Source organism: Simochromis diagramma, unplaced genomic scaffold, assembly GCF_900408965.1.
Source record: "Simochromis diagramma unplaced genomic scaffold, fSimDia1.1 OVJJ01000355.1, whole genome shotgun sequence".
Taxonomy (NCBI): Eukaryota; Metazoa; Chordata; class Actinopteri; order Cichliformes; family Cichlidae; genus Simochromis; species Simochromis diagramma.
The window spans coordinates 661371-681958 of record NW_024387174.1 but is presented as its reverse complement, the minus strand read 5'-3'; the positions used below and the strand labels follow the sequence as shown (position 1 = coordinate 681958).

At 39.4% G+C, this 20588-nt stretch overlaps 1 protein-coding gene and 1 long non-coding RNA gene across 2 annotated transcripts in view; one reads left to right on the top strand and one right to left on the bottom strand.

Annotated features, from left to right (window-relative positions):
- Positions 1 to 985: 985 nt before the first annotated feature.
- The window catches only part of LOC120744892 (la-related protein 4B-like), a 44786-nt gene continuing 25183 nt past the window's right edge, over positions 986 to 20588 (top strand). Inside the window, exons 1-3 of the mRNA XM_040049485.1 lie at positions 986 to 990; positions 6229 to 6362; positions 20278 to 20431. Of these exons, the coding sequence (XP_039905419.1) occupies positions 6282 to 6362; positions 20278 to 20431 (235 nt within the window). The 5' untranslated portion in view covers positions 986 to 990; positions 6229 to 6281. The remainder of the gene's footprint in view (positions 991 to 6228; positions 6363 to 20277; positions 20432 to 20588) is intronic.
- Positions 3548 to 3861, bottom strand: LOC120744904. Its single transcript, XR_005698486.1, has 2 exons — positions 3749 to 3861; positions 3548 to 3708 (listed from the first exon to the last, which is right to left on the bottom strand). It is a non-coding gene; the product is annotated as an uncharacterized LOC120744904 (long non-coding RNA).

The following is a 20588-nucleotide window of genomic DNA, read 5'->3' as shown; positions in this document are numbered from 1 at the left end:
AAGGGAAACGTCTCTGGTCTGGAGTTTATCCTGCATAAAGTAAATATCACACTTGGCTCACTCTCAGAGTGCAGGTGTTTTCTCTAAAAGGCAGTTTGTGTGTTGGTTGAAGGTGTTGTCTCAGGTTAAAATTACAACGCTGTGGGCATGAGATGTATTCCTGCTGGCTGCTTAAAGCTAAAAAATGTAATTGTCGCTGAATTGGAGAGAAATGAGCTTCTTTAATTATATTTTAAAAGAAACTTCAGATATTTTTTTATCTGGATTTAATTAAATTTTAAAATGGTGTGGGTGTGGGGAGGTGTGAGTTCTCTTCTTAACTACTTGCCACAGGAGGGATTTATACGCTTTTGAAATAATGAGTAATTCAAATTGATGAGCAATTAGTGAGTTACTGTGCGTGATAGCAAAAACAGAATTAAGAAAAACCCAACTTGGTTAATATTTAGATGACATTTGATGAACAACAGCTCCCAGCACAGGACGCAAAATCGTCATCTTTACTGTTTTTGAGAGCAGCACAGTTCACACAGTCTATTTTAGGACAAAAGCTGTCCAACCTTTCTGTGTATTTACTTTTACACAAACAAGGCAGAACATGTTAAATGTTTTAGCTGATTCAATTGGACTGATGCTTTACCTCAGTAACATTAGTATTACCAGTGTGAGGTTCCTGAAGTAGTTTAAAATAGTTTACATTAATGTCACAACAACTGTCATTTTCACAAGTTCTCCGTTTCCTCTGAGTGGTTCTTTCAGTTGATTCATATTTACATTTGTGGCTAGTGATCCAAGTTTGCATGCTTTCAGCTTCATGGTGTGCGATAGTTTCTGACCAGAGTGAAAAGGTTGTTCTCACTACTCTAACACAAGCATTGCCCAACCTTTGGGCTAAACGAAGAGTATTTTAGCTGATATCACAGCCTGGTAGCTATGTCATTTGTTGTGCTATGGGTCAGCTTATATATCAAGTAGATGTCGATCTAACAGGTTCATAATATGATTTCAAGTTTCTGCACAAAAGTATTGAATTTAAAATTTGTTTATAAATTTGGCGGCCAGCAATTATGAAAACGACAAACGATGACTATTTTTGCTCCAGCAGGAAGCATTTGGTCCTTCACAAAAGCAAAGCCTGATCAGTTGAGTTCAGCTCGAGTCAGGATGATTAAAGGAGAGCTTTAGCTCGGTAAGATCTCTCTAGAGGAAGTAAAACTACTGAGGTTTCTGTAAGTGAACCTGTGGAAGGATTATTAGTGTTTGCCTTCAGCTTCTTTTATCTCCAGAGTGCTCACAGGCTTTCACATGGTCTGCTTTCAGCTCTGTGCCACTCGCCTCGTAGGTGCAGTGCAGAACATCAGTTCAGCGTTGCCTGTTGCAGTCTTCGCCCCCATCTGTACCCCAAAAACTTCCTGCAATTCATGTAACATGGGCTCTGCCAACAAAAATGGCTGTTAGGGTGTTTTAGGGACAGACTAACACCTTTTTTCTTTTCTTTTTTTTTTTTTTTTTTTTTCTTTCTTCCTTAAGCTGTTTACCAAATAAGCTCTTACGGTGTCTGTAGTTTTAAATCTGCAGAAACCGTTTCAGACCACGACCCTTTCTGGAAGAGCTCTCTGAGGTGAGCATGGTTCAGCCTCAATTGGAACAGGCAGTTGACCGAAGGGCAGCTGACATAGACAAGAATGAGACTTTCTGGCTTTAATCACAGCACCAGAGTTATTTTTTATTTATGTGTGTGGTGATTTTTATCAGAGGTAGAAGTTCAAATCAGAACGTCAGCATTAAAGAGCAGCAGTTGGGGAAAAAAGGCTGCCAAGACTTTGTTGTGTCAGTATTTGAGTCCTTTAAATGTGTGACAGCAGAAACAGAAAAATACATCACAGAGAATTTGGTACTGAAGCACACAAGGTGACATGAAAACCCAGAACCCCCACACCCAATCGTTGGTTACTGGCTTCCTATTTAGTCCAAAAATAATAAAATAATAGATTTTGCATGACTTGTCAGCTAGTTACACACTCGGGTTGTGTGCAGGTTTCAGTTGTCAAACCATTTTTACAATGTTAGGTGCAAAGTTTATCACACAAACAGATGCTTCATATATTGATGTGAGTTGATGGAGGCTTGTGCTTAGCCCCATTCATCACAGCAGCAGTGACACTGTGTCATTATGTGGATCAAAGGTCACCGGCTTTACAGCCACACCATTCTTTTTCTGCTTTGTATGCGAACACAGCGAGGGCCCGTGTCAGGGACAGGCGCCCGATTGTTGGGCGGATTATCACCGCTTTACAAGCAGGACAGAAAAGAAGGTGTTTCCAGTGGTGTTTTGTTTTGTCCCGCCCGTTACACTGAGGTCAAATGTTGTGGAAGTGATCATCCAATCGGGCCTTGGGGATGACAGAGTGATGTCGAGAACTTGACCTACAAAACCTCATGACGTTTGACTCATGTATAAACAGAAAGCAAAAAGTGCAGCTAAGCGTCCTTTTTACGTGGAAAAGAATTCAGGAAGGCAGGGCTTGATGATGTAAGTGTTTTGCTCGCATTTGTGGCTAAAAATAGATGCACAAGGACAATAAAAAGTATTTAGGAGCGTATGTTCAAATATTTAGCCAGAAGGATGGAGCGTTGTAGCACTGACAGGGGCAGTTGTTAAAGCCCATAAGAGTCCTTCATTAGACCGCCTGAAGAAAAGTGACATTTTTGGCTTTAAGGAAAAGCTGCTTGTTTAGTCTGCTGCGAGCTGTAAATTTGGTAAACTTCAGGTTTATAGAAGCTATCCAATCTCTCTAGCAGACTTACCTTCTATTACAGTTATTTTAAAGCTTTAATAACAAATATTGTCTTACACATTTAGATTTTAAAAACATAGCGGCAAACTAAACGGACAGCTTTTATTTTGACTTATCTTTATGCGTTTGCTTTATTGCCGTGTGAAACGAGGAGAGCAGTGGATGAGAGCAGCTGAAAAGATTATTTTCTTCACGTTTGTTGAGCAGTCGGTCGAGAAAAGACTGGTTGGATTTTTACCTGCCGTGATTGTGACAATGACGAGTGCTGCTCCCGTTAACTGAAGAAAAACATTTTTGTTTTAATGCGCCTGGTTTCACCGCCTCATCAGAGAAATGAGGCTGAAGATCAACCAGAAATTACACACATGATCTGTGTCAGTCTTATTGCTGGTTTATTATCAACCTTTCTGTTGAGACAGCAGATCACAACATTAACATTAATAATTTTTAATCACTCACATGCTGCTAACTGATACAGACTGCAGTTTTTAGCCACATATGTGGAATATGATGATCATTGCCGCCTTCTACGATACAATCTTATCAGAATACTTCACTCATGATATGACAATTTAATTTTTTAAAAATATTTTGCGATGAGTATTGCAATAACACATACTCTACTTTATCACATTTTGTCAGCTGCATTCTTTCAACACATCTGAAAAAAAAAACCCGATCACATTCTTTTAACTAATTTTTTTTCAGTGATGTCCTCAAAGTTTAAAGTTTAACTTTGCCAGTATCTGTTTTATCCTTTTTTTTTTTTTTTTTTTTTTGGCTGCAAAAATTCGACTGTCACGACAACCTGCCATAAATGCTGCCAGACAAAGTCTGTGTGCTCTGTCTGCTATTGAATGGGGTCAAGTAGGCAATTAACTGTGATAAACCATTGACAAGCACATATCTGCTGCTGTCTACATAGACAGAAATTCACATTTAATTAATACATTTCCACTCTGCAACCTTCCTGTTCTATAGGCATATAAACCAGAATACAACTAGCTGGCAGCCTGTTGTGTTGAGTCCCCTCGAATCCTGGTCATTGACAAAGACTCATTTAGACTCATGGCAACTTGTTGGCAATCTGTCTCATTTATGAATTAGCAATTATTTGAAAGCTTCCAACAATTTTTCTGAGTTACTGCAGTCAGTCAAAGTTGGATTGCAACTGTTGGTATTAAGATTGCCTCCTATCTGGCAACCTGTGCAATCGCCCTGCCATCATAAGTGGTCATGAGAGTGCAACAGCATCAAGCTCTGGGCAAACATTTTGTTACCACGAGTCTTAATCTGTTGCAGAATGTGAAAAAATTCAATACAATGATTTCTTTCTTTCTGTCTTTCTTTCTTTCTTTCTTTGGCCCAGATTATTGTGTTTCATTACTATACAGATTTTTGGTGTCTCTGTATAGATACAATCCGGCTGTTCAGTCTGACGTCACTAGCCATGTCTGGGCCTAAACTCCGCTGCAGGTCCATATATCAAACGATCACTATGGCATTACTGAGAGTTGAAAAACTGTCTAAAGTCTTTCATCTTTAATAAAATGATCAGCGTTCTGCTCTACCAGGTGTAACAATTGAGTTTAACATCCAGGCATCCATGAAAACGGAATTTATGACATTTAACGGAGTTAGAAGTTAGCAGGGAGTTAGCTCGCTAGCTTCTATCTAATATATATACAATATAGCATGTCCTGACTGCGGGGTTTTGGAAACAAATTCAAACGTACAGCTCTGTTATCACTTCCAGCATAAATGAAGACAGAAAACTAAACAGCAGTGACGTTTGTAGGGTTACTGAAGTTGGGCTAGCTGGTATATAATGATGTGCTACGTGACCGCTAGCGACACAGCTATGTTAGCATAATATAAACAAGCTAACTTTTTTTCCACTCGATAAAAGTTAACGTGAGGGTTCTCGGTGGTCAGGAACAAATTTAATCGCATGGCAGGATGCTGTAAAAGACCCAAACTTCAGCCAGGAGAACAACTGAGATAATCCATCCACAATATGAGGTTAGTCATTCATATACTGCTGCATGGGCTGGGCTGTAGTTACATCCTAAGGTTTTAAAAACTGAGCTTAAATAAATGATTAGTGGTAATAAAAGCCGAGGGAGGTCAACAGTGATCACTGACTGTTTTAGGAGCTTTTTGAGATCAAATAGAAGAAAATACATAACATTAAACATGTTAACAACACAAAAGCCATATTAAACGCAGACTACTTTAGGCCCGGAAGTAGGATTCGTCGTGTCATCACTGAACAACCGGATACCACCTTAACAAAATATTACAATGCTACTATGTATCTTTTTTAAAAAAATACCCCCTAATAAAAAAAAAAAAGGTTAAAAGTTCACTTTTTTGTGTGCCCCACAAGCAGCAAATGTAGCAGGTGTTAAAGATAGAAAACTGTTTACTTTCTATGGATGCACCTGTTGTTTTCAACATAACTGCATGATTGTTCTATGCTGGGATGCACCATCACACACGTACATATTTTTTTAAATTTTATTTTATTTTTAAAAGTGAGAAAAAAACCATAATGTTAAAATTCAGTCATACAAGCATGAGCGCTGGTAAACCCATAAAAGCACGAGATAAACATCAGCACTGTCATCAGTAAATGTCAGTATCCACAGGCAGCAGGAAATGGAAAATCCTTTATTGAATGGGAATATAAAATACAAAATTTGACCTTGACAAATGCAACAGTTCAATAAAAACAACAGCACAAAAGAACAATTACACATTTTATTTAAATAACTGGCTAAATATTAAAGCCTGCATCGTTTAATGCAAAAATGGCCAAAACATGGCCAAACTGTCGACTAAACAAACAGCTGCTAAATATGAATCAAAGCCCCGTTGTGTAATCGAGGCCTATAAAGTAGATGGGTCTAATTCACCGGTTGTTTCTGTTATGAGTTTCAGAGCTTTTCGTGTTACTGTATTTGTATTATTGCTAATTGATAGCTTTTCTTGTACATTGGTGTGACATACTTTCAATGTGTCAGAACAAGCTGACGTTTGATTTTTCACATTTTGTCATCACGTCTGTCTGAAGTGTCTGAAATTAGAATAGTGGCCTCCGTACATGTCATTAAGCACAGATTGAAATGGTTTGAACAACAGCATATTGTCAGTTTTGCCATTACAATTTTAAGAGAAACAGCAACGTGTTGGTAGTTTAAATTAGTGTAAATTAAGTCTGTACGAGGAAAATATCCACACATGCACCGATTGTTATTCTGTCCATATACAAGCATTAAAAACAATTTGTGTGAAAAATCAGATTTAATAACGCAACTGTCAGACACTACCTCCTGACTCCTTTGTCTTACACATGTACCAGCTGATGATACGCTGATAAACATCCGTTGTTGACTCAGACTTGTTTGTCCCTTCTGCCCCCCTGTAGCTTACTTGGTGACACAGAGACTTCTCCCTGAGGAGCCAAGAAGCAGACGGCTCATGACTTCTGACCAGGACACGAAAGTTGTAGCTGAACCACAGGTGCAGCAAGTACAAGAGGCAAAAGAGAACTCTCATTTGGTGAGTGTAACGCGCAAACACTCATGTTTTTCAGTTGAGCTTTACACCACTGTGCTGTTTTTACTGGAGCCACCTGCTCGGTTTGTTGTAGTTCAATACTGTTCCAGCATGTGTTGAGCTTGTATGCAAACACAGTCATTCAGGGAGTTGTAGCTGCACTTAAACTGAACAAAAAAGGTTTGAACTGATCCTGTTTTTGGTCTGGATACCCTTTAGCTGAAGAGCCAGGCATATTTCTTTGGATCTTTGGCCCTACAAAGGCGTGATTGCTGACTTTCAGCAGTCACTATTGTTGAGCGCAGAAATTTACATGCAAATGTAAGCAAACTTGGCTCAGTTCTTTACAGCGCTGCTCAAGTTGCTGCCGACGGTGACTACAATGAAAGATTTTTAAAAACAAGAAAGAAACTGAGGTGGAGCTTAGAGTAGAAGGAGAAGGAGGGGTACACAGTAACACGCTGACCTGGCCCCTGTCCCTGTTCCGCTAAGTCAATAAAGTTGTTACACGAATGAACCGTACAGAAACAGTTTGGTTTATGTTGTTTTCAGTTCATTAAAATAATCCATTTGACTGATGGAAAACATGGCGCACAGTTTTTGGTTGCATCAGGGACATTTTCACACTGGTTTTCAGACAAAGTTTGATGTCTGTGTTAAGGATACACAGCAGCTTTTCATTAATATTCAACAAAAATGTCTTAACGAGGGCGCAGTACTAAAGCAAATACATTAGGGCTGTAAATGAATATTCTTCGTATGATTATGTATTTGAGTGAGTCTTTGTAAAACAGATGTTTAAATGTGAAAATAATAGATTGTGGGGTAAACATAGATTTGAGCAGAGCCTTACCAGCTGGAGAGAGAAATTATTTTGTCCTTTAAACAGTGTCATAAGTCATAAAACTTTTATTTTTTATTTATTTATAAAGTTTTTTGTTCTATTAACTCTTTTATGCTGATTTTTATGTGTAAATAACAGTTAATTACTGCATGAACAAGCCTAATGATTGGACCCTTACATCTGATCTACAAACTGGCTCAGACCTGGAAATCACAATAGTTTGATTCTGTGTGGAGGTTTTGGATTCAATAATGGAGCCTTTACAGCTTTGACAGCATTTAATTAATAAAATTATTTTTGATGATGTAAGATCACTTTTCTTCAGGCCATATTTATCTTTTTTTGTAGCTTTTATTTTATTTGCCTTGTTTATCCATGTAAAGCACCTACACAAATGCTGAAATTAAAAATTAGCCAAAAACAAACACACAAAATCAAGTTCATGTACATTTGAATAGTCCCAGGCCAGTGCAAGTCTGCCTCTAAGCAATTTATTCAAAATCCTTTATTTTAAGTCCTTTCTTTACTTTGTATGACAACCCTTTGTCCCAGTCTTGTAGATTGTATTCTTTTTTTCTGTCTGAGCTTTCACATCAACAGAATCTCCTCAACAGCAAACACCTCATTCTGTAGCTTGGTGTTTCAAGCCTTAGTCAGTGTTTGGTGATAATTTTCTTTGCTGGTGTCAGATATGTCCTTAGGATATACGTCCCTTAAGACAACTCAAGTATAGGATCTGAAATGATCTTGGAATCATATATTTCACCAAGTCTTTCACCAAGCTTACCTAAAGCTGAATGAATCCCAGTTTTATTTTCCCAAATGTGAGTGTGGTTTGGTTCCACATGACCACATTTTCATAATTTCCAGCATGGCTGTTTAGTGTTTGTCTGTTTGCTTGTAATTTGGAGCATTAAAGTTAACAATCTGGTTCTTCCAACTAAATTCCCTCAATTTCAGTGATTGTGTTGTTGATGTGTTATCCACATGTGGTATCAGATCTCTTCTGGGATTTCTTCATCCAGCTCCCGTTTGAATTTATTTTTCATATATAAGGTTATAATGTATGTTAGATGACAGACACTAGTGTGGGAACTGTTTCTTGGTAAGATGTTCCAAGTGTCTTTATAACAGGATGCATTTTAGCCTAATTTATCTTTATGCCATTTATGTTGTAATCCCATATCATGGTTTTGTACACAAAGCCATGTTTATAATTTTTAATTGTAGGATTTTATGTGATGTCCAGATCACAATCCTTATAGTTTGTGTTGGAATAAGTGAACAACCTCTGCATTGCCGCAGACAGCCTGTAATAGTTTTTATGCCCTTAGAAACCAATGACATCATAATAGATTTTACCTGAATGTAAATACTATACAATCTGTATTTTATATTGAAGTGCTGCCGTGCACTACTTTAGGGTTGTTCTATAATGGGCGTAGCAGTAAAGATACTCTAAAGGTCAGTATTCATGTCGCATTTTCATAATGTCACATGAGTTGTCACAGTGAATTATCTTTTGGAATCTTGGAATGTTCAGTTTTTATTTCTGGACTTTGGATTACCTGTCACATTTATTTATCTCTATGGATGTATTTCATGGTAAATCAGCCAGAGAAAGTTTAAGTTTCTTCAGCAACAGCCTGCCTATATTAAACTATGTTGGGGGGGTGGGGTGTATCTCAAACCAGCCAAAATGGCATCATAGCTGCCACAGCCTGGTTTCACTGCAGCTGATTTCCCACACTGATTGCATATAATGGATGACTGTTCAATAAAGAATCGGGAGGCAAAGAAAAAGGCAACTCTTGTAACTAAATAACCATGACCTGTTTTTGTTTCTCACTTTTCATGGGCCTGTAGCAGTCCTATTGATCATAGCTGTGACATTTTATTTCTCGTTGAAGCGTGAAGGCCAGACACATCAAAGTTTGAGTCCTGTGTCTTTAGGTAACATGTTATTTTTAGTAAAATGACTGAGTGGGTCTGACTACACTGTTTTTCTATGACAGATGCTTTAAAATGTTCTAATGTAATAATCATGGTTTTCATTTTTACACAAAAGGGTTAGAAAACTAATTTAAAAGTCCTCATCGGTTTAAAACTCGGGATTGAGTCTTAAGTGGCTTTCCTGCTTAATATTTGTAAGTTAAAAAAATAACACAAGTTATAAGTTGTGATCATAACAAGAAAAACAGTATAACCAGATGTGGTTTCTTCTTTTTAAACACAGAGAAATATAAGTTCTCTACACGTTGTATATTAAAGATGAATCACACCGATCAGTCAGTTTCGTTCTGAGGTCTGCACTGACTGAGCCGGTGTAACGTGTGAAGTGTCATTAACGTACATCTGGGTGTGTCTGAAATTGCAGAAGGTCACCGTGGGTGTCAACCAGACATTTCCATTATCTGAGTTCAAGTCAAGCATAATCTTTGTTTGCTTCACAAAGATTATGCTTCCCATTAGTACTGTTTTGGAAAATCTTCCGAGGGAGGTGGCACCAGGATTTGTGGCCTCTTAAAGCCTTCCATCATACAGAATAAACAGTTGCATCTTGTTGCAGTCATCGGTCGTTTTGCTCTTTCCACACAAGGTTAGGAAATGTAAATTAAACACAAAGTTTAAAAATAACACATTAGCTCTCTGCTTGAAATTTTCCCCCCAGATCCCCCACAATATTGTCTATTGGGACAACCCTATGGCACACAATATTTGTGAACTAATAACTCCACGTTAATAAAATATACCGCTGAACAACCTGCTGGGTAATGTTAGTTCGCCCGGTAGCATAAACAGTCTGTGCTAACAGCTGTGAAAGGCTCCATCCATCACAAGGTAGATGTGACAATGTAGAATGATATGGAGAGCAGAGATGCTTTAAATCAGCCTCAATGCCCGGTGTCCTGCAGGTTTTAGATCTCACCCTGGATTAACACACCTGAATCAAATGAGTAGTTCATTACCAGGCCTCTGGATAACTTCATGACATGTTGAGGAGGTAATTTAGTCATTTAAATCAGCTGTGTCGGATCAAGGACACATCTAAAACCTGCAGAACACCGGCGCTTGAGGCCTGGAATGTAAAATAATAAAATAAATATTCTTCTGTAGCAATAACAAAGTATAACATAAATTATTCTGTAGGAATTACACAAGAATATCCAGTAATGTCCTTGCCTACAATTAAACACATTCACTTACAGAAAATCGGGGGCATCTGCTGTGGCAAATGGGTTCAAGCCTTTTACCACAAACTTAGTCACTGCTCGGTGACATTCGTCTATCCCGGCCTGAAAGGAGACGCTACCGGTAGACTGCAGCGAGAACTGCCAGCGTCTGAGCCAGACTCTGTCTGTCTCTCTCATCATGGTCACCTAAATGCACAGTAATGGTTTTGTAATAAGGCAGATCGCGCTAACATAATATGCACTGTTAGTTGATTATTTACCTGCCGCATTAACGGGAGAGGACGTGCAAACGTTACCGCTGCTGCTGGGTTGAGATTCACGAGTCCGGAGCGGAATTAAAAACACGACATTCATTTAAGGTCATCGCGTGTTTTGTGAGCAAATGCTTTTGCATATTCGTAGTGTTTCGTTTAAGGGAGGAAACATCTACTTTGCAAGTATTGCAAGTTGCCCTGTTGTCATCCGTTCTCGTAAAGTATAACCAAACTTTTGAGCGTTTGAGCCGCCGTGTTTCCTGCCAGGTAAATGACGCTCCGCAACGTGGTGACGTTATTCGGGGCGACTGGAATCGATAAGGGAATCGTTTGCAAAAATGGCAAAAAAATTCCAAGGAATTGAAACGGTGGGAACCGGTTCTCGACAAGAACCGGGTTTCAATACCCATCCCTAGTCACGATGAGTTTTTTAAAGTCGCCTAACAGCAACATATCTTAAATCTTTATGCTTAAAGTGTAATATAGATTCTCAGCTCGGCAACCTGTTGAGCCAGACCTCACTAACACCTCTAGATGAAGGCCAGCACTAGAACTGCAGCACTGCAAGCTGCATGTGTCACATCGTCCCTGGAATTTGCATGTAGTTAGGTGTTGACGTAGAAAATGTGTAAATGTTTTTATGCTTGGTCCTTGTCTGTTGCCCAGTATTAACACTTCATTAACTGCAGCTACGAGAACACAGGTTGGAAAGTAATTATTTTAATTTGTAGGTTTTCACTGAGAATAATTAATCAATAAACTTTATTTCACTTTGATTTGGTCTAAAACTGAAGTAGTTTTTCTTTGCTGCAAGAAAGACACATGCTGTCACCTTTTGCTGTTTATTTCAAAGCTTTTTAAAGATCACTTGTCTTACTGCTGACATCTGTGTTTGGAGTAGACCATGTTAAGCTTTTGTTTTTGTTTGTTTGTGGAAGTCGTGTTTGACCACCACCAAATAGAGTAAATAAACATCGGAAATCCAAAAAGGCTTATAAGGATCCATATTGCCTTATATATTGGTGTGTACGTAAACTGAATTGTGGAAAAACTGCATCTCTTTTCATTATACTTCAACAGTACTTATGTTTGACAGTACTAATAGCCCACCAGCATGGTTATTTTCACCCTGAAATTCTGCCACTCTGCTCCTTATTTATATGCTAATTATTTTTCATTGAAAACCTTTGGACGTGCATTCAAAAAATACATTTCAAATTTAAACACAAAATGTAACTGGACCTAATATTTTTCCATTTCTGATCACTTAACATTGACTGTTCCACAAGCCTTTCGGATCAGGAAGTGAGAATGAAAGCATCCCAGTTAAAGCCTGCTGCAAGGGAGAAATACTGCCAGAGCTAAAGTGGTTATTCCTGTGTGTCTTCCTTTTATCGGCGACTCTGCATATTAGCCCTCAATCTTGTCCCCCAGAGATTCCTCAGTTCATCTGCATGACCTCTATGCTTTCGTAGGGAACTTCACAGCTCTGCAGGTTTGATTGACAGCAGCACATGCGAGCCTGTTGGGGCTAAATGTGGTCACTGGGGTGGGATATTACAGCAGGCTCTGACCAAATACTGGTAAATTCTGGCTGTGACAGTAAATACGCCTTCTCTGTCGTCCACTTAACCAGCTGCTGCTTTTCTCAGGCCAGACGTGTCTGGTTAGACTGAAGGTGGGCGGTGAGGTGTAGTAGCTGTGAAAGCTAGATTTAAAAACATAAGTTTCCTATTCCTCCCCCGGTTGGGTCGAACTGTTTTCCTGAGAAGCGTTTGTGCCACTTTTCTGGTGTGGTGTCTGGCTCTCTTGGCTGGTGGTGCTACACGATTATTGGTTGTATTAGGGTTGGGCAGTGTGGTCCAAAAATAACATTTTAGTGCTTGTATCCTCAATGCAGGCAGAGATGTATATTGGTATTTATCATGAAAGCAACAAGTGAGATGTTGCAGCACTTTTTGATGAGGCGTTTTTCATTTAGTATAACAAATGGAGTTTCAGTTCAGTTCTATTTATACAGCACCAAATCACAATGGTAGTCACCTCAGGGCACTTTGTATTATAAGGTAAAGACCCAACAATAATTACACCAAGACCCGAACAATCAAGCGACTCCCTTTGAGCAAGCACGTGGCGACATTGGGGAGGAAACGCTCCCTTTTAGCAAAAAGAAACCTGCTGCAGAACCAGGCTCCAGGAGGAGCAGCCATCTGCTCCGGTTTGAGCTGGGTTCTCAATCAATATTAATTGTGCTACATTTATTCATGCTATTTATTTTTGCTACTAACTTAACACCCAGATTTGTCAGTTACAATTTTGGCTTCCTACTATTATGAAAACCTGGAAAAATGATTAAGTCTTGTGATCAGTCACACCTGTTTCCTTAAACAGAGTGCTTTTTCCACTCTTTATCAACCCAAATTCTTTTCTTATTTATATCAGCAAGATGTATGACAGTTTTGATTAAAAACAAGCTCTTTAAAGTTACAGATTGGGGTTGTTGAGTGCTGATATGCACAGTGATTAAAGTCAAATGCTCTTCTGACTGCCAAACCTGACATTAACATCAGCACACAAACTGTGTGTGCTGGGAGCTTCACGGCAAGCGTTTACATGCCCCAGCGGCTCCTGGTGTAATGTGTAGGTAGCCCGCTACTTCTCTTCCCTATAGTGTATGTCCGTATAAATGATAATTGTTTTTAATAACTATTTGCACTTTAAGTAGTAATAAACATCCTGACCTTGGCATTTTTCGTTTTGTTTTTTTTTTTTTTTTTGTTGTTGTTGTTGTTGTTGTTGTTTTTTGTTTTTTTTTTTATCCAAGCGCTGTGGTTTGAGGCTGAGTGTTTCTAGTGTTGGTTCCTGGGCTTTAAGTCACTCCCCTGATGTGAGTGTATCTCATGCTCGTTTGTGTTTTTAAAAGGCAAAACACATTCTTACTCTCGCTGTTTCTTAATGGTAATTCTTACTGTAGCAGAAACTGGAATTTCCTCAGTGCAGTGAAGCATAGCTGCTGCTGGTACAGTACAGGTGAAATATGGGGACTTGACCTGAGAACAAGCATTCACAGGGGTTGACTCCTCAGGTTGGGCTTCAGTCAACCTCCTCAAATAGGAAAGAATGCACAATTGAGGAAATGGGCAGAAAGTGAGCGGATGGCCTTGAGGCGAAGAAAAGTTATTTTTCCTGTGTGCTCCAAAATTAGGAAATGGAAAGAGCCTGCTGGGTGGTTTTTTTTTTTTTTTTCCACTGTCATTTACAGATGCACAAGATTAGAAAGTAGATTGGCAGTGAAAAGGAAAGAGCAAACTACCCTCATGGTTGGGTAGGTCTCAGGTGGGATTCGTTGTGGGAAAAGTGGTCAGAGAAGAAAAATACAGCTCTCAGTTAAATCCACACAGTTCAGCATATCAAGGTTACTGAGCAAAGAGAGAGCACCACATCATATAACGCACAAGAGCTGTAGTTTAGGCCAGGTTACGTTCACATTTATATAATGAGCATTTAAAAGGACCGTAGACTCTACATGACCCAGCTGCTACCAGCTAATTCAGTTTTGAACAAAGGCTTGAATCTAAAGCTTGTGAAACTGTTGAGCCCGCAGGAAGTAAAACTTGATCGTCAACCAACATAAAAAAACAAAGTGTTAACAGTTACTTCCTCAGAATTCAGATTGAACTGCGGGTTAGTCTGCACACTCATTTCTGTCAGATATGAATAAAATTCCGCAACAATTAATCATGCAGTTTGTATCTTTGTAATCTCAAAAAATACTTACTACTGGGCTATGCAGTTATATTAAGGCATGCTAAGAGTTTCAGAGGGAAATTTGTAAATACGATTAAATAATTAATTAAACGTGTTGATAATTCAGTAATAATTCATTTAAATATAAATAGATTTTACTTGAAACTTGTTTCTCTAATTATTTCATAGTTGCGGTGCTACATTGCATCTTGAATTTGTTTTACTTGTCAATCTAATCCATTAAATTCAGGGACGGGTCTAAGAACCATGTAGTCTAAAAGAATGCTTTGGTTTGAAGTTAGCTTACAACTTAGTCAGAGATCTCAACAAATGCTGGTGTGCTTTTGCAAATGAACTTTTTGGCAACAGTACCATTTTAAAACTTGACTTAGATTTTAGGGTGCTTGACATTCATTCTGGGATACCTGGCTGCACCACATCGGCCTCAACTCGCTGTGCAGGGAAACTGCTCATCTTGGGGTCCTGTGGATTTATGAATATTTAGTATTTTAAGTAATTATGCATTTAATTGTGTATTAATTTTATTTCCATTTTAATTCACACATTATTTTCTGTATTTATTTAATTTTGGCACTCCTATCACTCCATACAGTAAGTTTAAAATTGTAACAGTAAAACACCAAATTGTAAATATAATTGTAGTAAAATAGCACTCAGTTTTATGGATAAAAATGTTCAAGCCATTTGGTGCTACCAAAATTGTGTTGTTCCTTATTCACACGCTTGCGTTCACACAGAGAGACGGAGTGATACACCATATGCTTTGCACATATGTGTCAGAAACAGACCAGAAATTGAGCGTGACCCATTTTTAGCTGTGCATGTTAAATCAAATCAATTATGGACACAAGCTGGAAAGAAAGTGAGCCTGACGGGAATCTTCACAAATATTATTTTTTTATTTTATTTTATTTTTTTAGTGGGTCATACAGCATTTAGAGAGAAGCTGCAGTTTCACTGCATATGCAGGTATGAAAATGCTCTGTGTATGAATGCAGATGTACCGGTAATCAAAACTGTGGGGACAGAAATGCAGACTAGTTTTTAAGCAGTCATCCAGCTTTGGAAACCGAAGGGGATGTACTCAAAGAGTGTAAATGTAGTTTAGCAGCTGGGTAGCCATATCAAAAGATTTCAGATCCTCATTCTTAAATCTGTTGCCAAAGCAGGGAAATGCCACCAGTACACAGACACCACACCACTGCTTTTCTCACCACTGTCCAGCCTCGTCAACAAATCTCTTAGATCAGTCTTTTACGACTTGGCTTGCCTTTGAGTTATCGTCTTAAAGAACCACGGTTCTTACACAAATGTGACTAATAATATAATGCTGTTAGTTTTGTTTTCCTCTGGAAGAAGGTTGCAGCGTTAAAGTGAGAGGAGCTAAATGGCTCGTTTCTGAGAGAACTTTAATAAAGGCAAAGAATAAGCTTGCATTAGATGAGAAGTTCAGAAACTTGCTGTAATAAGCACAATTGCCATTTCTTCTAAAGATGGAAGAAAATAGCTTAAATATGTAGAATGTTATTGAGTAAGGCGGTGTCATATTTTAATGTGATATAGAAGCATCACCTCATATATCCACAACCTTCAACATCAGAAGAGCCGCTTTAGCGCCGCCTACAAAGCAACAGGAGAAAAAGAGCCGCACATGTGAACGACGTACTTGGCGTATTAAAAGGGTTATGGTTAGTTTTAATTCTAACTGAGCCACAGTTTGCTGACCTCTGGTTAAAAGTTACCTCAGCAACCCCCAACACTCGAACCAAGCACAGTAGAAGGTAAAATATATTTTTAGTTATTAAGCATAGATTTAAATAAAAAATAATTAGCATAATTAAGGTAAAATATCTAAAACTCAAGAAAGCTAAATAAACAGAATAAGGTATCTTTATAAAAACGGCACAGCAAATATCAGATGATGTTACAGTAAAGTGTAGTGACGATACAAATAAACTGTTAGGGATCATGCAAAGCTCCTCTAGTGTAAGAATAAACGTAGCATCAGTTAAGTTTAAGCCAGCATCAAACAGCCCACGTGGACTTATTTTGTAATTTTGACTGTAAAACTACAAAATGCAGTTGACCCTGGTATTCGCAGGGGTTAGGAACCACAACCGCCCGCAAAGAACTGAGAACTGCAAATAATTGAGACGTGGAAAACTTCTTGGCACTACCACAGAAGCTAACATCCACAGTCTTCCTTATCTTCACCTCCTCCTTCTTGATGTACTGGGCGGTACTCTGTTCAACATGAAGAAAAATAAATGGCACTCCTAGATTGGCTGCTTTGCAAACACCAGCCAATAGCGTGTCAAATCAAAAAATCTGTGAATAGGCGAATTTTCCCCAAATAATTTGGAGTTACTTTCCACAGAAAAATCTGCGAATACTGAACTGCGTATAGATGGAGGTCGACTGCAGTAATCTTTCTGGAACCATTTGAATAAAAAGCACACACTGTAAAATCTAGGTCCCCCGTCTGGTGTTCACACAGTACCTTACGAATGCTTTGTGCTACCATGATACACAGAATATCCCTGTAAAGGGCATCTTCTCGTCTTTCCCAAATTGTTTACATTTTGTCTTTAGAACAAGTGGTAAAGGAGTTTAGAAGGCTTGTAAAATGGTCCTGCTGCCAGACCGATGGTTTCAAAGAAAAATAAAAAAAAGGTTAAACTGTTCAAATTTGTCTAAATAATGACCTGGGGGAAAAACAACTAATCTGTAGTTGCTAAATTAGTCTAATATTGTAGAAAATGCTGTTAAGGATGATGCATGTTGTAGTATTTGTGATGTGCTCATCTGGTCTCCCCCAGATCTGTCTGTCAGAGAGGAAAGAGGAGCCTCCGGTCTGCAGACAGACAGATTAGTCCAAATTCAGCTGTTTTTGTTTTCCCTCCCTAAGGACTCTGGTTTGTCTGCTCTGTCTCTCTGTCTGCCTGCCTTCTGGGAGCCCACCTCCATCAAGGAGGGAGAGCAATAAACCCGGTGCTACGTCGGCTGCCCTCCAATGACACTGACTATAACTCATCTCTGTCCACGGTTCGTGATGAATCACATTCTCCTATTTCCTCCAAAAATACACCCTCAATCAGAAAGGCTGCTAACCTTTCCTTCGTCTGTGAGAGAGGGGAACATTTTAAAATTTTGAAAGGTCAAGCGATGCCCTGGACGTACACGTCCATTGATGTCAGCAGCAGTTTCTATGGCAGCCGCTCGGACAGGAGTGGGAGTTTTACATTGGAGGAAGGATGGATTATTAGCATAGGCGGGGATTTGTCTCTGTCTGGCCAGGCACATCGTGAATGATCTCGTAGTGCCGTGTTTGTGAAATACGACTGAGGAACAACATCTCTTGCTGCTCACTTCTTAATCTTGTTGTGTTTTTGTTTCTCTTCCTCCTCCCTTTACTATGTTCAAAAAGAAACCAGTTTGCCCAGCCCTTTATTTTGCAACTTAGCTTGTTAGCAGAATAATCTATTAAAACCAAGGCTCTGGAGGTCTGAATTTGAGCGATGCCTCAGGGTTGATTTAACATGTGGCAGACCAGAGCAGGCATTTCATTTGAGCGCAGGTGTGCGACTCGACGCTGCCTGCACAGCTCCAGCGTTTTGTTTTTTTTTTTCCTGGGGAATGACTCAGTGCAACGGCGACAAAACAAAAGCAGAGACGGGTGCTTAACGGGAGCGAGACAGCCAGTCAGCTTCTGCAACGTCAGCCCTGGCCCACCGGGGCAGCCGAGCCTCAGTGCTGTCATCAGATTTGTTGAATCAACCCAGCAGCCTGTATCGGAGGAGGGCAGGCAGAGCGTGGCGGTAGCTGCGATTTGACGAGGATGACTTGGAGAGGGGTGGTGGCAGCCGCTTTGCTCAGAGGATCGCAGGTTAGAGCCTGAGGCAAGCCAATGTCGGTCGGAAGACTTCCTTCCTCTGCTCACCGGTGGACATACTTAGACCTTATCTTTATGTGTTAGCCATGGATTGGATGCAGTGGACTCTAATACCACCAGCGGCAGGCAGCGTCTGGCCTGCTGTTCCTCAGGAGTTGAGTGAAACGCTGACTCTGACCACCGCTCTGGGTTATAGCCTCTTAGCCTGTGAGACATGCATGCTGAACTGCCGCTTTGATCCTGTGAGTATTTCCAGCAGACAACAGGGGTTTATTAGCCTGGTTCCTGTCAAACGATTTTTAGTTTGAGGAGTCTTGTTGTCGATTGAGACTTATGTACAACATCACTGATGAATGCTCGCCTTTCTGATGCTCAGCATAGACCATTTTAAAGAGTCGAGAAGGCATTACATAAACATTACAGTGAAACGAAGGGTTCTTTTTTTTTAAATGCGGGGTTTAAATTAGTTGATCGTAAAGCACATTTTGACCAGGAAAATGCTTAGACTTGAGCAAGTCATGCTTACATGCACAGTCACCCAGCTGAAAGGCCAATTTTGAGCCAGGAGAAATCCTGGAAATAGAAACTTCTTTTCTGGGCAAGTGAATCTGTCATTTAAATGTCATATTTTATACTTTCCCTGTATTTTTCTTTAGAGTAAGCAAAGGAAAATTGTTGTAGAAGGCTTTGCAGTATTGGTATTCTCACAAACTGTAATGTGAGTTGAGACATGAAAGATTTTGTGAAGACTTTTTTTTTTTTTAAACCAAATTACTGTTTGCTATAATATATGTCTGGCACATCCAGTGTTTTATTGGCATATTTTGAAATGTACAGTTCATTGTGCATATGAATATAAATAAGCAACCTATTTAAAACTGCCTTAAAAAGCAATACATGTGGGGAAAACCGGCTTCTACAGTCTTTGTGCACTTCTCTCTCTCTTTAGCACTGTTATATTAGCTTGTGTCACTGACAAAATGAGACCCCATAATGTGGGTCACTCATGATGGATTTTAATTGGGTAGAAGGCAAACCCTGATGATTTCCTTAGACACCATCTTGTTGAAATTTTTTATTTTTTTTCCCTTCCCTGTGACCTGGGTGGGTTGATGTTAGCTTGGCTCTTGTGATTGATTTGTAGCAGTTGCAGCGTTTCCTACAGATTCGGTCTTTGATGTTAGCTCATTTGCACTTACACAGGCACAACCATGCTTGCTTCAAATATTTAATTTTGAAGTACTCTGTGACAAATACTGAAGGAATATAATCAGATCAGAGTCTGTGATCACCTGGGTGGACTTCACTACCACTCGTCTTTGCTGGTGCTGTTGTTCTAACTCTGCTGCGCAAACACGGTGAGCTCAACAATATGGCGCATGAAGCAGTTTTCCACCTGCTGCTCTTCTGATTAGAGTGGCCTTCTAGCTCAGAGAGGATCTGCAAAGTGGACTACGGACTGTCGTAGCCAGCTTCAGTCCAACGCAATAGTTTGTTTGAGAGACTGAGAAAATGTCTCACAGGCCGCCACAGCAGGAATGTGGCCAGCGAACCAGAGAGTAGGGAAAAGCAAGACCAAACTTTAAGAATAAGAGTGAGAGGATAGTGGTTGATGTTTTTCATTCAGATGAGTGAACAAGGCAAACATTAGTATATGTGGCTGGTTGGACTACATAAAATCTGTATAGGAAACACTGCTTTGTTGTTGTTTTTTAAATTGCACGGATGAAATGTAGGCCACATAAGTCTGTTAGCATGGTTTTAAATATACTTTCAGGACCTTTGAGGTGTATATTTACTAGTAAAAGACAATTCTTCGATTACAGTCGTATGATTTATAGTCAAAGTTGATGCCCAAGAAGTTAATGTCATTTCTTGTCTGTTTTTTTTAGTAACTACATATACTGATGTGGTGACATACATTAGCTGAAGTTGATTTCTCTAATCGGGCTCTGTTCTTTTGCAGGAATCTGCCAAGGTTTCGGACCTCAACCCCAATGCGAAAGCATGGGCCAACCACATGTTTAGCCTGGACCCCAGCGGGACTGCCGACACCACAACTGCTGCCCTGCAGCCATGGAAGGAAGGCTGCGATAGTTCGGCCGATCCCGGCCCAGAAGGTCATTGATGCACAAAAACTGGCTTCTTATATACTTAGAATCTGAATTTTGGCCACTATAGTGCAAAACAAAGTATAACTGCTCTCCATTTCAGATATATCGAAATAACGCAGTACAGAGCATAGATAAGAACATAAAACATTTCCTGTTTCTAAAA